A 17,035-nucleotide genomic window follows, 5' to 3' on the forward strand; every position below is an offset into this window, starting at 1 on the left:
AAACCGATCTAGTAAATCCCTGCTGATGTGGTTTGTGTTTATGTACTCCAACATGCTCTGCTGTGAGAACAGAGACTATAAGACCAAGAAAAAAGGACTCTGGAGGACTGGAACTGACGGACCGGCCAAGTCAAAGTCCAGATTTGAATCCAATTGAACAAATCTGGGATAAAAAAGATTCAAAGAGGGATGGCACAAAAGTGTCCTCTAGATCAGTGGTTCTCAACTGGTGCAGCATCAGGACCCACCAGTACATCTTATGACAGATCACGACCCAACTTTCCAAATCATTTTCAACAACATATGAGTAGTTAATTACATATGTTGCAGTTTGGAGCATGATTGGACCAAAACACCTGAAAAAAAAAAAAAAAAGAAAGAAAGAAAAGGGACAAAACTGGCAAACTTTATACCCTCTCTTCATCATTATGTGTCAATTTTTTGCCAGTTTTCCAGAGAACTTGTGAAATTACTTCCTTATAACAGGAAAAGTAGCCATTTATTGCAAGAAGGGGAGATACATTAGTTAAAATATTGATCAAACATTTAAATTTACCCAATTTCACAGTAAAAAGGGTCAAATAAAAGGTATAGATGAATGTCCAATAAGGGCTTCAGGACTTTAGCCACCATTTTTTTTTCAGACACATAGTTGCAAAGCACTGAAAACTGCTCTGCAACCCACTTTTGGGTCCTGACCCACCAGTTGAGAAACACTGATTGGGAACAAGAACAGCTAGAAAATATCTGGAACTCAATAATAAAGGAGACTGTTGAGAATTCCACAAAAACGATAAAAAAAACAATGTAAGCTAATATAAAGACCAAATGAGGCCGTTAAAAAATGCTACAGTTTTTGGTTATTATGTGTGAAAAAAGATGATCTAATAAATTACAATAACATTTTTAGTTTTAAGAAAGTTTCTGAAATATTCTCATAATAAATATAAAATACTTATGTTTGCTCGTTTTTATGACAAGAGGTTTAACAAACTTAATAAGTATTGTTTATGTGTATACTTACATATATATATATATAAAAACATATATATATCAATTTTATATATATATATATAAATTGTATATATATACACATATATAGCAATATACACAGATATAAACATACATATATACACACACATATATATACATAAATATATTAACATATACATATAAATTGATTGGGGGGGTCAAGTGTGAAAAGTAAGTAAAGAGAGCATAAGAAGAGTCTAGTTGGTCTCATTCTCTTGTTTCTACACAACCAATAAAGTTTTAACAGGGCACAGCTGCACACACCTGGGGTTCTGGCACAAACTTTTACAGCTCCCACGGTTCCCGAGGCACATTTCACTGTTGCACGGCTACAGAACTTCAGCTCCAGATTCTGGATGGAGCCCTCGAGAGTCGGTGACAGCCCCGGAGTCTTCACACCTAATAAAAAAAGGAAAAAATAGTGAAAATGAAGTGCAGCAGTTTAGAAACCGCTGCTGTTGCTTCATTAAACACTTAATTGGCCTTTAATTGTTCTTAACCTTTCTCTTTTCCTCTCTATCTCTCCTATAGTAGGGAGATACCAGGTGCTATGAGCACAAACGTCCCCAATAACCATGAAAGTGTAACCACTGTAAACATGGTGCTGTCTATAATACACCTAATATAAATGTTAGACAAAACACATTCCAATTTTTCTAAATTTTAACCCTATTCATCATTTTTTTTCCTGCCGATCTTAACCCATTTTTATCATTTAACACCTGTTTTTGCCAGTTTTAAACCCTTTCCACCACTTTCTTTCTGCCTGTTTTTGCCACTTCTAAACCAATTCTTGCCACTTAGGCTTAATGTTTTCTCTGTTGACACATTATTGCCATTATTAACCATTTTAACCCCATTTCACCATTTGATATGCCCATTTTTGCTAATTTAACCAATTTCTGCCAGTCTCTGCTTATTTTTTCTTTCTCAGTTAACCCTTTTTTGCCAATTTAAAGCAATTTCAGCCACATTTTAACTCCTTTTGGCCACGATTTACACCCATTTTTGCCACTTTTTGCCATTTGTATCTAATTTTTGACACATCTAGCCCATTTCTGTTTCTTTTATAATCCTATTTCACCACCTTTTCCACCATTTTTCCCCATTATTAACCCATTGGAGCAATTTTTAAAAATCTTTGTTCTTTTTTTTTAACAAAGGGAATTTACATTTTGAAGATGACTATTAACTTCACAAATGATTAAAAAAGATTGTTTCTCTGATAAGAGTGGTTATTTTTTCAGGTTAAATATGAAATATGGATTTCACAGCTTGATTTTACAATGGACCATGGTTTTGCTGACCTCCATGGGCCCCCTGTTTGGCTAGGCGCTAGAAAGCTCTCCCATTTTCCCCCTTTATGGGGAAACAACTATTTGTCTTGTCTGCACATGACTTTTCCAAATTGTGCATGGCTGTGTTGAAGCGCCTGTGTATCTGTGCCCCTTTTCACCATTTTTCACCCATTTAAGCTACTTTTTGCCATAAAGTACCTCTTGTATCCGTCTATGCTCATTTTTGCCACTTCTATTTGCCATTTAAGCTCATTTGTGCTCCTTTTCTACATTTTTTTTTCCACTTTTAACCAATTTAAGCTACCTTCTGCCATCAAATGCCACTTGTTTCCTTTTTTGAGCCCATTTTTGCCACTTCTATATGCCATTTTTAGCCTATTTGTGCCCCTTTTCACCATTTTTACCCATTTTAGCTACTTTTTGCCATTAAATACCACTTGTTTCCAAATTTTTGCCCTATTTGCCACTCTTGACTGCTTTTTGCCTATTTCAGTCCCTTTTCTCTCACTTTTTCCCCTAAGGTTTTTGCCACTTTTAGACCTTTTCTTGCAAGCTGTAACTAATTTTTGTCACTTCTCACCCATTTTTGCTACTTTCTGACCCTTTTTCCACTTTTCCCTCCATTTTTGCTGCTCTTTAACCCCTTTTGCCACCTTTAACTTATTTTTATTGCTACTTAATGCCGTTTTTGCCACTTCTCACCCTTTAGATTGTGGCTATTGCGGAGGCATTTATCAACAATTTGGCTCTTTGGTTCATCAGCTTGTACAGCTTCAGTTGATGCCCCCGCTCTGCAGCTGTGGTTCTCAACCTTTTCAGAATTATAAAAGGTCGTTACACATGGTACTGATTTATGACTGGCTCAGAAAACCTAAAAACACCACCTGACTAGGAAGAGTAGACCAGAACAGAGACTATCCAGGACCGGCGTCTATCTTTCCTTTTTATAAACATGACTGAAGTTAAAGTGATAGCACCAGTGATGAGCAGACATCCACACATCGGCTGGCTCTTACATCACTCCTCTATTTGTTCTGAAGGATGTTGATGTTGCAGGAGCTACTGAATCTGGATCACGACATAGCAGCGACTTTCCCTGTAAGCTTTAGGTTCTTAGATGAATGGTACTGACGGGATCACTATTACATTCCCCCTGTTGCCCACATAGATGTCCTAAAGGCCACGCTGCACCTGCTGGGGTGGTGGTTGTTGTTTGATGCAGAGGACAATGCTTCGTCCAGCTGTTACCACTATAAAAAGGTTGTGTACACAGGAAGAGGGCTGACTTAACAGTCTTAACCAGTTTGGCTCATGCATGTTGCTGCATTATTTCTTGGTTTTAAACTCTACATGTGTGTGTTTCTGTGAATGTGTGTGGTGTCTCTCTTCAAGTAATGGCAGGTGCAAGAAGTATATAAACACACAGCTACGGGCCAGAGGCCACCACACTCGATCAAACAGTGACGGGGAAACCACGGGCAGATGGATTTGCCATCCGTAGTGTAAGTGGTGAGATAAGAAAAGGAGGGAGAAATGGACGGTCTATAAAGAAATATAGAAATAAAAAAGATTTAAGATAAAAGCCCTCGCTGTAAGGGAAGTGGAGAGGGGATACTTTCCTCAGTTTCAGTATATCTTAATAGCTTGCATGCACTTATTTCCAGATGTTTTTATGTAGCGAGAGTGTGTGTGGGACATCTGCAGACTTGAAAGTCATGTTTTACACATTCCATCATGTCTTGCTCGCACTGCTCTTAGGAATGTTCTGGGAAAGTTATCTGCTAGGCTAATCAAAGTACTAAGTTTTATAACAAAAGAATATTTTTCTACAAGCCTTCATTCATAAAACACTACAACCCCCTTCTTTTCAATCTTATCTAGAGGGGCTGGATACACTTTAATGGCTTAAGAATATAAAGGAGAAAGATTGATGAATATTAAACTTAATTCTGAAAACCATCTGGTTCTGGATTTATGGAAACTAGACTCAGAGTTCAAATTGAATTGGTTTGGAAAAAAGGAGATCCATATTTATACACTGTAACTTATGCTGAAATTACTATTAAAATGTGGTTTGAATTGAAGCAATGACTCCTCAATATTTATCCTAACTAGACTGAAGAGCCACCACTGTTTCAGCCACAGGTCGCTGATACATAATAAAGCATGTGGGATAAGATTCAAGTGATGATGATCAGCTGAGAAGAGGACACACACCTGAGTCGACCACAGGAAAGTAGATAATAGAAGGAAAAAAGAGCCTGAGGTACTTAGAAGCTGGAATTTGTCCAACAGTAGTTAAGGGGCTGATGATAAAGTAGGTAGGAAATAGACACGTTGACTTAAAGCACCCAGCTGAGCCAATAAGTGATGATGCGGACACAAAAGCTGTCTTTCCTGAGTCGGAGGGCTGAAGCTGAGGCAGTAAGTGGGAGCAGCAGGTCTGCTGGCACTCTGCCAGTGTTGTCACGCAGGGAAACAAAGGGAGAGGCTGGAGCACAGACACAGGGAACCAGTGATGGTTTGTCCTGCAGGTAGAACTGAGAAATAAGCAGCCACTCTTTCTGGACAGTAGAGCCGCTCCGATGTGACTAAAATCAGCCATGCTTATTTAGACTGATACTGGATTTACATAGTAAACATGGCTGCTCAGGGATTTTACATCTGCAGCACACAGCTGTGTTCAACAGTGCTGACAACATTCTGAACACTGGAAAAAACGCAAATGAGCCCAACGCAGTGTATGGCAGGGGTTCTCAACGCTGGGGTCACGAGACACTGAGAGGGGTCTCCCAAGGCCTTAAAGAAACTAGGAATATTTAAATACTTAACATCAATTTTGCCTGATTTCAACCTGTTGTCATCACTTTTTTCCAGCCAATTCAGCCAACTTTAACACGTTTTTGCCACTGAAAACCCATTTTTTTTGTCAGTTTTAAACCCTTTCCACCACTTTGCTTTTGCCCCTTCTGTGTCAAATCTTGCCACTCTTTGCCTATTGTTGGCTCTGTTGACCCATTATTGCCACTATTAACCCCTCTTTACACCACATTTCACAATTTAGTATGGCCACTTTTGCCAGTTCTGCCTATTTCTGCCTTAGCTAACCCTTTTTGGGTAGTTTAATCAATTTTTCATCCCATTTCACCAAATTTCCACCTATTTTTGCTACTTTGACATCATTACAGCCACTTTTTAAATTCCCTTTTACCACTTAATATGCCTTTTTTTGCCACTTTAACCCATTTTTGTTTTTTTTGCCACTTTTATCTATTTTTTGGCACTTTTAACCCATTTCTACTAGTTTTAAACTCCAATTTCACCACCCTTCTCATCATTTTTTTGCCATTATTAACCCATTTTAGCTATTTTTAATGTATTTCATTCATTTTTAAACAGAAGGATTTATATTTTTAAGAGAGCTACTTACTACATAAATGAATTAAGAATATATTTGTTTCTCTGATAAGAGTGGTTATTATTCAGGTTAAATATAAAATACCACAGTTTAACTTTACAGTGGACCATGATTTTGCTGGCCTCCAGTTTGGCTGGGCCATTTTTCCCCCCTAATTAGCGGCCTTGTCTCCACATGACTGTTCTTGAATGTTCATGGCTGTGTTCAGCCACCTTCAGGTACAGTGGAGGTCCCCGCTCTCTGACACCTTTATTTTAGGGTTCGTGAGCTGAAAAGGTTGAAAACCCCTGGTGTATGGTACAAAAAATGTTAAATCACAATTATTTGGTTTTCATGACCATGGAACGACTGTATTTGATTATCAAACTCTTTCAAATGCCCTGTGATACACGACAGTCTCATACATGTAAACATAAAGTTAGTTTTATGAAGCCTCTTAAAATAGTGAAGATGTTTAAACTCTATAACTGATGCAGGGCAAACTCAAGGCTGGAAAATAAAAATAGCTTAAATTAACCGTTCTCTCACAACACTTGCAGCTCTACACAGTATTTTTTCTTATATCATTTACAAAGATACGTCATTATTCCACTGTGAGCAAAGAACTTGGCAGAATGAAGCGTAACAGCAAGGAGGAACTTCCTTCCAGGCAAACACCTCTGAAAGAAACAGACTCATGTTGACCCTTCTACTGTCGGGGTTTAAAGGAGAGGACAGAGGTAGAAACATCAGAGCAGAGTAATCCAGCACACACACAGATCAACAAACCACAGCTTTACATACAATATCATTAATCATGGTTAAAATATCATAATCAACTGATAATTCTACAGTTAACTCTATAAAGACTGCTGACTGAAGCACCAATTCATAACCAAAGTTATCTCAAGACACTTAACAAGTAGGGCTCTCTTTTAACTAACTTTGTCAGTCCTTTCACCTGAGATACAAAAAAATAAATGTGCTGTAGCCTACAGAGAAAGATTGTTTTTGTCTGAGCTTCAACGGCGTTAATCAAGTATATTCACCATTCATTTCAGTGTGTGCTGCTCACATGTGTATTACCAGCTGCTCTTGCATCGCATGTTATTTTTGATAAGGAGCATGTGCTTAGGAACTATTCTTCAGTTGTAGAGTGCTGTTTCACAGAGTCCATCTGTATGAGTCTACCAGGCTGTGGGAAAATGTAAAGCTGCTGTGGAGAAAGTCCATCAGGCTGTCCTCCATGGTGCCGTATGGCAGTAAATCCTTTCATTTCAATGACACTCTGTTCAGGTATTTAGTAGCAGTGAATTTATTTAGCACCATTCTGATCATTTTCATCAATCCACAAATCATACGTGTTCTGACACATGTGGTTCAGTCGGCTGTACCACAGCAGCAGCAGCGTGGGGGCTGATGTTTCTGCAGCAGTGGATGCTGGTGCACGTCAGCACTCTGCTGCAAAGTAAAATCCGCCTGCATTTATATCCTGGTAGCTGTGAGACGTGACACTTTTTGGATCATGTGGAAATGTATGCCAGTATTATCACGGACTGTAAGAAATAGTACAGCACTTTTATCTGTTTTTGTTTGAACCTCTTGCAGTATTCTGTCTCTTGAAAAAATATTATCTATCATGACGAGTGCTGCAACTAAATAAGACAACTAATAGACAGTTAAATAAACATGGACATATTTTTATTAGCAGCAACAGCGAATGTTACATTATAATAAAACAGGTGAAGCTGAACTCACATGAGCTGTGGCAGCTATTCTAGCTAAATAATTACTAACTGACTCACAAGCATTCCCTCCTGTTGATTTTTGGGTTCAACTATTTCCTACAAACTCTTTCAACAGTCTTCATCCATTCTTCAACGCCTACATTACTTAAGTAACACACCAAGTCAGAATAAAAGGCAATCAAGAATCTATCCAGTACAGACATGCTTCTAAGGAGGAACTCTGTCAAGCAGCTTCCAGCGTCCTGAGAAGAGTCAGTGGAGAGGGTTGAAGGGGTACCCTAAAGGGGTCTTAGAATAACAACAGTAATGAGGTATAAGTGCTGATAGTAGCAGAGTCTGGGGGTTTTTAATTTCAACAATTTCCTTTTTCTCCTTTCTCCTGATCATGTGACACACGCTCTCCCTCATTAAGACCTGGTCCGCCTCTGCTGCGAAGCCGCACTTCAACACTACTGTTCTATTTCCAACATGGCCGACCACCGCAGGCGAAGTTTTCTTCCTGAGAATAACGGTTTTGTACGTGACAGGTCGTATTAGCAGCTCTGTTTGAGAGAACTGAGGAAGAAATGAAGCGTCATCGTTCTGCAGGTGTAGAATAAGTAAGAGACTGCTGATGAAGTACCACCACTCCTATCGTTGTTTCCCTAAGTGGAGGAGGTGGTGAGGCCCCTAGCGGGCTCTCTCTTCTGCTGTCGAGCTCCTTGCCAGGCAGTGACTGGTGGAGAGTTTGACCATTGACGCGCTGTTGCCACTGTGTCCTGGAGGCAGCACTTGAAGCGCGTCATGTCGCACTGCGCTTGTGTGTTTTGGGCTTAAGAGATATTCATGGTTAATGTTGTAACTTTAATTCTGATCCCTGACTATTCTAGTATTGTGTAACTTGAGCTCTTTCCTTCAGGCTTTCTTGTCTTCTCTTCTTTTATGGGAGAGAGTTAAAGAGAATCCAACAGAGAGTTCTTGCTCATCAATAATCCACTGGGATCAATATTTATGTCTCAGCTTTGAAGAGGCTGACTGCGTCTGTGTGTGGTAGCAACCAAAGCGTAGCTGGGGTTTTGGTGCTGCTGAGGAACTTCAATGGGAGTTACAGTGGAAATTTATGGCCTTATGACATGGTCTTATGTGCTCAGTCGGCACTTGTCCCTACCCTTAGAAGGGAGAGTTGGTTCCCAGTAGGGAGTCAGCTCTCAGACACGACCAGATTACAAAAATACCATCACATATATTTTGGCCTGTCACTGATTCAAGACCTAGTTATATTCAGATCCCTGAGCAGTGAAAAATATGGATCCTTTTCAGTTCACAGTGCATTTAGCTCAATATTTCTGTTTGTTTTTAGGACCTTTTTCTGAACATGTTAGACAGATGTTTAGCATCTGCGTAACTTCTCAAAATCAATCCCTTTTCACAGCTCATTTAATCCTCCTTTGTTCTTTACACCGTTATTTAGTCAGGGAATATTACTGATACTGGGAAAATCTGGGAATAAATTCCTTATTAAGAAATGTTTTAACTAGGGCTGAAATATTTGCAGAAATAATTGAATTGTGATTTTTTTCCCACAATTTAGCGATAGTGATTTAATATGTGATTACTGTTAGGTTCCTCACTTCTGTTTTTTTTTTCAACAAATTCAAGCAATAAATCATTCTATATTATAACCTATATTCCATCAGAACACACTCATCCTACATTGAAGCATTTTATTGAAAGATGGATGTACAGTTTTATTTTGCAGAGGAGGCTCTGCTGTAAAGACGCCTCCTGGGTTAGTCAGCACAGCTATCCACCCCGCATGGACATTTACGACAATGTGTGTTTAAAACAATTAAATTATTTCAGAAGCAATTAATCCATAGCAGCATGAATCTGAACCTGAGGGTGTAACAAGATTTAAGCTATAAAGGAGGAGGCTGGTGGAGGAGGTGAAGCTTTGCTAGCAGCAGCAGTGTGGTCCATCAACATGAATGCAATCAGGGATCAGTGAGAAGTACGTCATACTTCAGTGGACCGCTGTGTTGACATTTGAATGTTTACATAATGTGCATAAAATCTCTGCTGCAAACAAATTTATAAATCCAACTGGTATTTCGACACATTTTAACTTATAGAAATATTGCAACTTCTGCAATGTGTAAACTGCAGCAGGTCATATTGCAATTTAATCTAATTTGCTATTAATTGCCCAGCCCTAATTTTAACCAACATGTTTATAAATGTGTCTAGTAACACATATAAAAAGAAAAAATCCACTAACAGTGAGAGATGATGAAAGTTGGGGATACTCAGAACCTTATCAGTGAAAAGCTGAAAATGCTTACCTGTGCCTGAGGAAGCCTGTGAGGGTCAAACTAAGGCTTTTCAGGGTTCTGAGTAGGGCTGAAAGATATGGGAAAATAATCTAATAATAACGTTTTTACCCAATAATGCAACTGTGATTTAACATGCGATTATTTAAGTTCCTCATCTCACGTATTTTCCAACAAAATCACAATACTTCACTCTATACTATAGCCAACACAATCTTAGATTAAACCAGGGCTGAACAATTGTGAAAAAAAACACATTTATTTGTGATGATTTTGACTCATTTTGCAAATTGGATATGAACTGTTGTATTAAAGGGAATGAGCATCTTTATATAATTCTTATATTTAACAAGGAAAACATACAAAAATTGCAAAAATTTTATTATTTTTTGTACACTATTCTTGAAATATGCATATCCAGTGCTTAACAAATTTATTAGACCACCCTAACCCTAACCAAAGTAAGGTTTATGCCACATCTGCACTAAATTAACAGCATTGGTAATTACCAAAATCATTTTTTGTTTCTGCAGTGGTTAATACACCAATATGTAGACGCTCTTTAACCCAAATGATATTTTTAGGCTAAAATATCATTATTATTGTTATCCATGAATTTTCACATTTACTGATTTACAAAAAAACTGAAAAAATAGTAAAGCACATTAATATTTCTTGATTAATATGTCAAATTATAGTTATTTACTTGCATTCCTGAACAGAAAAATGAGTTTTAGTGGTTGAATGTTATTGTGATGACATTGTAAGTTAGGAAGTCACTGCACCTCCTAGTGGTGAGACACAGAACTGCAGCTAAAAGCAGCCCGTTTGTTATTGGTCAGTGTAATCACATGGTTGATTAGAGGCTGAGATCAGCCATATTGTTTTGAGGATACACTGAAGAGCATTGTCAACTTAATCCATCGCATCTGTCTGTGTTGAGCCGCCGAGAAGCTTTGTTTGTAAGTTTATATTACTTTTCTGATATGTTTGAACATGTATCGGAATATATTTTGTTGTTTGTTTAGACATATTTTCCCAGTTTTTATGCCGTATTCAATGATATGCATGTTTTGTGTGTATCTATTTTCAGTTTCACAGAGCGTGTCTGGATAACATTGTAAGAAAGCTGTAAGATAAGGACAAACAAGTAAACAGCCCGAACTTTACTTCTACATCTGAGTCTTAATTCAATCCTTTCAATGCCCAGGACATCTGTTTAGCTATCTGTCACATAGTTCAACTTTACGGACGAAGGGGACAGAATAGTTATGCTTGATTCATTTCTGACTTCTCAGAGAAGCCCAGTGAGCCGGCTCAAATTTGGGTGAATTCAGTTTGAAATCCCTCATTCCTGTTCAAAATGGTAAAACATGGAGAGCTCATTGAAAATGAAAGAGTCCCATTAAAGCACTACATGATGCTGGATGGTCTCTGAGACAAATTTGACAGGTGGTCTAATACATTTGTTAAGCACTGTATATGATTGCATGATGGGTAATGTATCACATCTCATCAGGTTAAAGAAATATTGCACCTTCTGCGATTTGAAAATTGCAGCAGGCCGCATTTCAATATAATCTAATTTGCGATTAATTTCCTAGCCCTAGCTCTGAGTCTGTTGAAAGCAGTTGAGCACAGAAAACATCCCATGGATAAAAAAGGGCTATGCCCACTTTTTCAGCTAATTGCAAATTATTTAACAGCTTGTTGTTAAATATCTAGGTAATCTATCAGGTAGCTTTTTAGGGCAATTTATTAAATAATTTTCATGGCAGCTATTGTATACTTGTAACTGCCATGAGTGAGTTTGGAATGGCAGGTCTAAGATTTACCAAGCCATAAGTATAGATAGATAGCCAACAGTCAGTAACCTGGTCAGGTAGCAGTTAGGGCTGGGAAATTAATCGCAAATTAGATTAAATCACAATGTGACCTGCTGCAATTTTCAAATCCCAGAAGCTGCAATATTTCTTTAACTTGAAATGTGTGAAAATACCAGTTTAACAAATCAATTTTTTGCAGCGGCAGAGATTTTTAATGCACATTATGCAAACAACTGTCAATTTTTTATAATGGTTTAAAAAAAATCCTCCGTTTTTGTGTTTTATGCTTGTTTTTCTCAATCAAAATGAGTGATAATGCCCTTAAACAAAGAAAATGATATCACATGTGTAATACAAGCAAAAATAGTTCGCTCATTCTATCTAAAACTGATGAAGCCTAGCGTTTTTTCACAAAAGTGTTACCCCAGCTGTGATCAGCTGGTAGCCAGCCTCACCTCCTCCACCCCAGCTGCCTCCTTTATGGCTTAAAGCTTGTTGCACCCCCGTATTCAGATTCATGCTTTTATGAATTGCTTCGGAAATAATTTCATTGTTTTCAATACACATGGTCGTATTCATGGAATTATTTATTGCTTTAATTTGTTGAAAAATACATAAGATTAACCCAAGAATAATCACATATCAACTCGCAATATTTGGGGAAAAAAAACTGCAATTACATTATTTTTGTAAATCGATCAGCCCTAGTAGCAGCTTCTACCAGGGTATTACACACCCCAAGTAAATCTGCTGTTCATTAAATTTTCTTTAATTCAAGATGACTGCCTCACTCTGTAAGCTAGCTGCATACCTGAACCCTGCTTTTCTCTAAAATAGGGGGCAAATACATGTGCTAAGGTGTGTGTATCTGTGTTTTTATCTTATCATTTTCTTCTATCTTTGTTATCATGTGCAAACAAAAGGTGTCATGTTGTTCAGCAGAAGAGTAAATCTCAGGCTCCTTGTGTTTCTCTCAAGCTTTAACACATGCATATATTCTTGTACTACCATTTGAGGAAACGCATTAAAATTTTTTTGCATTTCTGTTTTGCATCAACTTCACTTGCATCTCTCAACACCTGTAAAGAAAAGCAACTGAGCAAAAAGAGTAGTGAGCTAAAGGAAGACAAAGAAAAGTGGAAGCCCTGAGTCTGGACTGACTTAAAACATCATCACAATCTGCCAGGAATGGAGTGAGGGCCTTGTGTAGCTGATTGAAGTTTCCAGTGACAAGCTCCTTCTCAAGTTCCTTCCAAGATTTATTTATCAGTTCTCAGATGCTGACATGACGTGTTTTTAATGTCAGAAAAATGGATCAAAGAGCGCTGTTTTTTCCCTCTCCTCCTGCTTTCTTTATGACCTGATCTCTATCCACGAAGCAGACAGGAAGACAGGCTGAACTTTCTCTCTGATCAGGCTTTACCTCCTAATAGAAGGTTAATAGTGATGGGGTAAACAGAAAGCTTCCCTGTTCAATCTCAACACAAGGATGTTGCTACCAAAGCTGCATAATGACTGACTGAGAGAATCACCAAGAGAAGAACAAAAGTGAAAAGACACAATAGAACAATACAAGAAGGTACAGTAAGGAAGTGGACAATGCACAGAATACCAGGCATTAGCTAGCAGAGGTGACTGAGGAGTATGAAAACAGACACATTTTCCTTCTCTGATAAAACACAGCTATCAGAAAAATCCTCCAACAAAAAGAATACAGAGGGGTTTGCATCAGTCTACTGTTCCTGAAGGCAGTTAGATCATAGGGATGTGAACTGCAAGTCTTGATAGAATCAGCCCTTTTAAAACAGTGCTAAAATGCATAAAAGGGTTGCAGACTTGAACATGGATGCATGCAAACAGCTGTCAATCTACTTGTGATTAGGGCTAGGCAAATAATCGCAAATTAGATTAAATTGCAATATGGCCTGCTGCAATTTTCAAATCGTGGAAGGTGCAATATTTCTTTTATCAGAAATTTGTGTCAAAATACCACTTTAGAACTTTTTTTTTGCAGCAGAGATGTTTTGCATTACATATCAATATCATGCGATTATTCTAGTGCAGGGGTACTCAACGTTGGGGTCAGGACCCCAGTGGGGGTCGCGAGACGCGAGAGGGGGTCTCCAGATGCCTTTAAAAAACCAGGAATACTTTTGAATTACACTATTGCCACTTTACACCAATTTTGCCCAATTTTAACCCGCTTTCATCACTTTCTCCCACCCATTTTACCAATTTTAACTCATTTTTGCAACTTAAAACCCATTTTTTGTCCATTTTAAACCCTTTCCACCACTTTTTTCTGTCTGTTTCTGCCAAATCCAATTTTGTAACTCCCTGCCTATTGTTGGCTCAGTTGACACATTATTGCCACTATTAACCCCTTTTACCACTTTTTAACCAAATTTCCTCCTATTTTTGCCACTTTAATACCATTTCAGCCACTTTTGAATCACCTTTTAACCACTTGATATGCCTGTTTTGCCACGTTAACCCATTTTTGACATTTTTTCGTTAATTTTTTTGTCACTTTTATCTAATTTTTGGCACTTCTAACCCATTTCTGCTGCTTTTACAAGCTAATTTCACCACCTTTCTCACCATTTTTTGCCATTATTAACCCATTTTAGCTATTTTTAACTTTTTTAATTATGTTTTCAACTAAAGGATCATTTTAAAGATGGTTACTTACTACACAAATGAATTAAAATGTGTTTCTTTGATAAGAGTGGTTATTATTCACTTGTTTCTGGAAGCGAAACCCATTCAAGGTCCCAGAGTCTGGAGGAAGAGTGGAGAGGCACAGAATCCACGTTGCTTGAAGTCCAGTGTGAAGTTTCCACAGTCAGTGATGATTTGGGCTGCCATGGCATCTGCTGGTGTTGGTCCACTGTGTTTTCTGAAGTCCACAGTCAACGCAGCCATCTACCAGGACATTTTAGAGACCTTCATGCTTCCTTCTGCTGACAAGCTTTATAAAGATGCTCATTTCATTTTCCAGCAGGACTTGGCACCTGCCCACACTGCCAAAGGTACAAAAAGCTGCTTCAATGACCATGGTGTTACTGTGCTTGACTCTGACCTGAACCCCATAGAGACCCTATGGAGGATTGTCAAGAGGAAGATGGGAGACACCAGACCCAACAATGCAGACGACCTGAAGGCCGCTATCAAAGCAACCTGGGCTTCCATTACACCTGAGCAGTGCCACAGGCTGATTGCCTCCATGCCACGCCCGCATTGATGCAGTAATTCATGCAAAAGGAGGCCCAAGCAAGTATTGAAGGCATAGAAATGAACATACTTTTCAGAAGCCTGACATTTCTGTTTAAAAATCCTTTTTGTATTGATCTTATGCAATATTCTAATTTTTTGAGACACTAAATTTTGGGTTTTCTTATCTGTAAGCCATAATCATCAACATTTCGAGAAATAAAGGCTTAAAATACTTCACTTTATGTGTAACAGGTCTATATAATATATGGGTTTCACTTTCAGAAAAGAGTGACAAAAAATATTGAACTTTTTCACGATATTCTAATTTTTTGAGATGCACTAGTATTTTTAGAGTAGTGTACAAAAAATCCTATTTTTTTCTTTCTTGTATTTTTTTCTTATTAAATATGAGAATTATATAAAAATGGCCATTCCCTTTGGTACAACAGTTCAAATCCAATTTGTAAAATGAGTTAAAAATCACCTCTATTTGACATTTTCTTAAAACTTGTTCTGCACTAGTTTAATCCAATATTGGTGTTGGTTATAGCACAGAATGAATTATTGCTTGTTTTTGTTGGAAAATGCATGAGATGAGCTTCAGAATTAATCGCTTATTAAATCGCAATCACAATATTGGGTTAAAAAAATTGCAATTAGATTATTTTCCCAAATCGTTCAGCTCAATTTGTGATCGTCACCAGGATTAGTCAGTTAAACTAATTACCAACATCTTCTATTAGTTCAGGCACATGATCGTGGTCAAACACTCCTCCCAAACCAAAACACAGCTGACCGCCATCAGTAGCCACTGTAGTTTTCATTATGACTACTGCCTAACTGCTACAATGCTCTTTAAACCAATCTAAACAAGCACTAGAACTGTGCAGTTAAGCGCTATCTTAATGTCAAAATTGGGGATAGAGTTATCTAGAGGCTGTGTCAGGTAATACTTACATTTAACCAAAGCGTTGTGTGAAGATATTCAGCTCAGAAATGTGGATGTTAACCTGCAAGTGTCCGATGGTACTTGCCTACTAACGTTAGCCACATTCTGCAAACCAGCTTTGCACCCTTACAGCGTGACACTGTTTTAGTGTTGGTTTCCAAAACGTGTTTATCAAACTCTAGACTGGTTGGCTAACACAGTTCAGATTTAATCAGATGGGAACATCACTAGTCTTAAACAACAATGCTTTTGTTTCTATGCAATGGGAAATTGTGGCATTAGAGACCAACAAACTGTGAAAATGTGGGCCAATATAAATACAGATGTTTAAAATTTCAATCAAGCCAAGGCAGAAACAGATGTGTTCCTCATTTCCTCCTTTGGTGTAAGACTCCCATCAAACCAAAACCTGCATTGATGTTTGGCCATGAAAACAGATCAGATGTTGTCTGAAAGTATAACAAAGACTCATCTTTACATCAGCAGTTAGATGAACTTGATGCCAACATTACACTGATTGGTCACAACAGTCACACACTGGTAATTGGTGATGGCCTTGGTTTGTCAGCAGGCTGCTATCAGCCAGTGCTAATGTTCCAGCGCTTCTGAGCATCCATAATCATTATGAAGAAAAGTAAAAACAAGTCTCAACCATGTAACCCTACATGCCAGATGATTATTACAGTAATCTTGGAAACCTCCCATGAAACTCTTTTACCCCTAGAGGCCCCATATCTGGGGCTAGCTCCGCTTCCTCTGAGGAAAACCTTTACCACTGTTAGAAGCCTAGAGATCATGGAAAACTAACAAGCACAACATTTTCCACCTAAACAAAACACAACTCAGACCACAACCAGTAGAGTGAAAAGATGTCAAAAAGTACAGTTCCTCTGAACACACTACTTTACTGCAAACAAGGCACCCTCAAAACTTTAACAATATTTCATGCTAGTGACACAAGAGATCCTTACTCTAAAAGTGAAACATTTTTAGGCGAAAAAAAAATCAGTTATGCTATTTTCCATGTTTATTTGCTTAGTCCCAGTAACTTTGACTGGGATTTTACAGGTCTGCTGAAATCTGTAAAAAGTTATCTTTACATTGATGCCAAGCTTATTCATGTAGACTTTGTTGCTGCAGAGAAATAGTTGTATTTGGGTATGTCGTTTTCAAGCTTGAACACTGAAACAGGGCCTAAGGATGAAAGGGTAAAAAGGATTTGGAAAGGGCTTGACTTTTCGAAAAATTCAGAGAGGGTGA

General features: G+C 38.1%; 2 protein-coding genes across 7 annotated transcripts in view; both read right to left on the bottom strand.

The window, feature by feature from the left end:
* Positions 1-17,035, bottom strand: part of LOC121513254 (NLR family CARD domain-containing protein 3-like) — a 945,231-nt gene that overhangs the window by 698,446 nt on the left and 229,750 nt on the right. The window lies entirely within an intron of this gene.
* The window catches only part of LOC121513252 (vacuolar protein sorting-associated protein 13B-like), a 481,863-nt gene that overhangs the window by 370,313 nt on the left and 94,515 nt on the right, over positions 1-17,035 (bottom strand). For all 3 annotated transcript variants that reach the window (XM_041792863.1, XM_041792864.1, XM_041792862.1), the window contains exon 18: positions 1,297-1,431. In XM_041792863.1, the coding sequence (XP_041648797.1) occupies positions 1,297-1,431 (135 nt within the window). The remainder of the gene's footprint in view (positions 1-1,296; positions 1,432-17,035) is intronic.

Source organism: Cheilinus undulatus, linkage group 8 (assembly GCF_018320785.1).
Source record: "Cheilinus undulatus linkage group 8, ASM1832078v1, whole genome shotgun sequence".
Taxonomy (NCBI): Eukaryota; Metazoa; Chordata; class Actinopteri; order Labriformes; family Labridae; genus Cheilinus; species Cheilinus undulatus.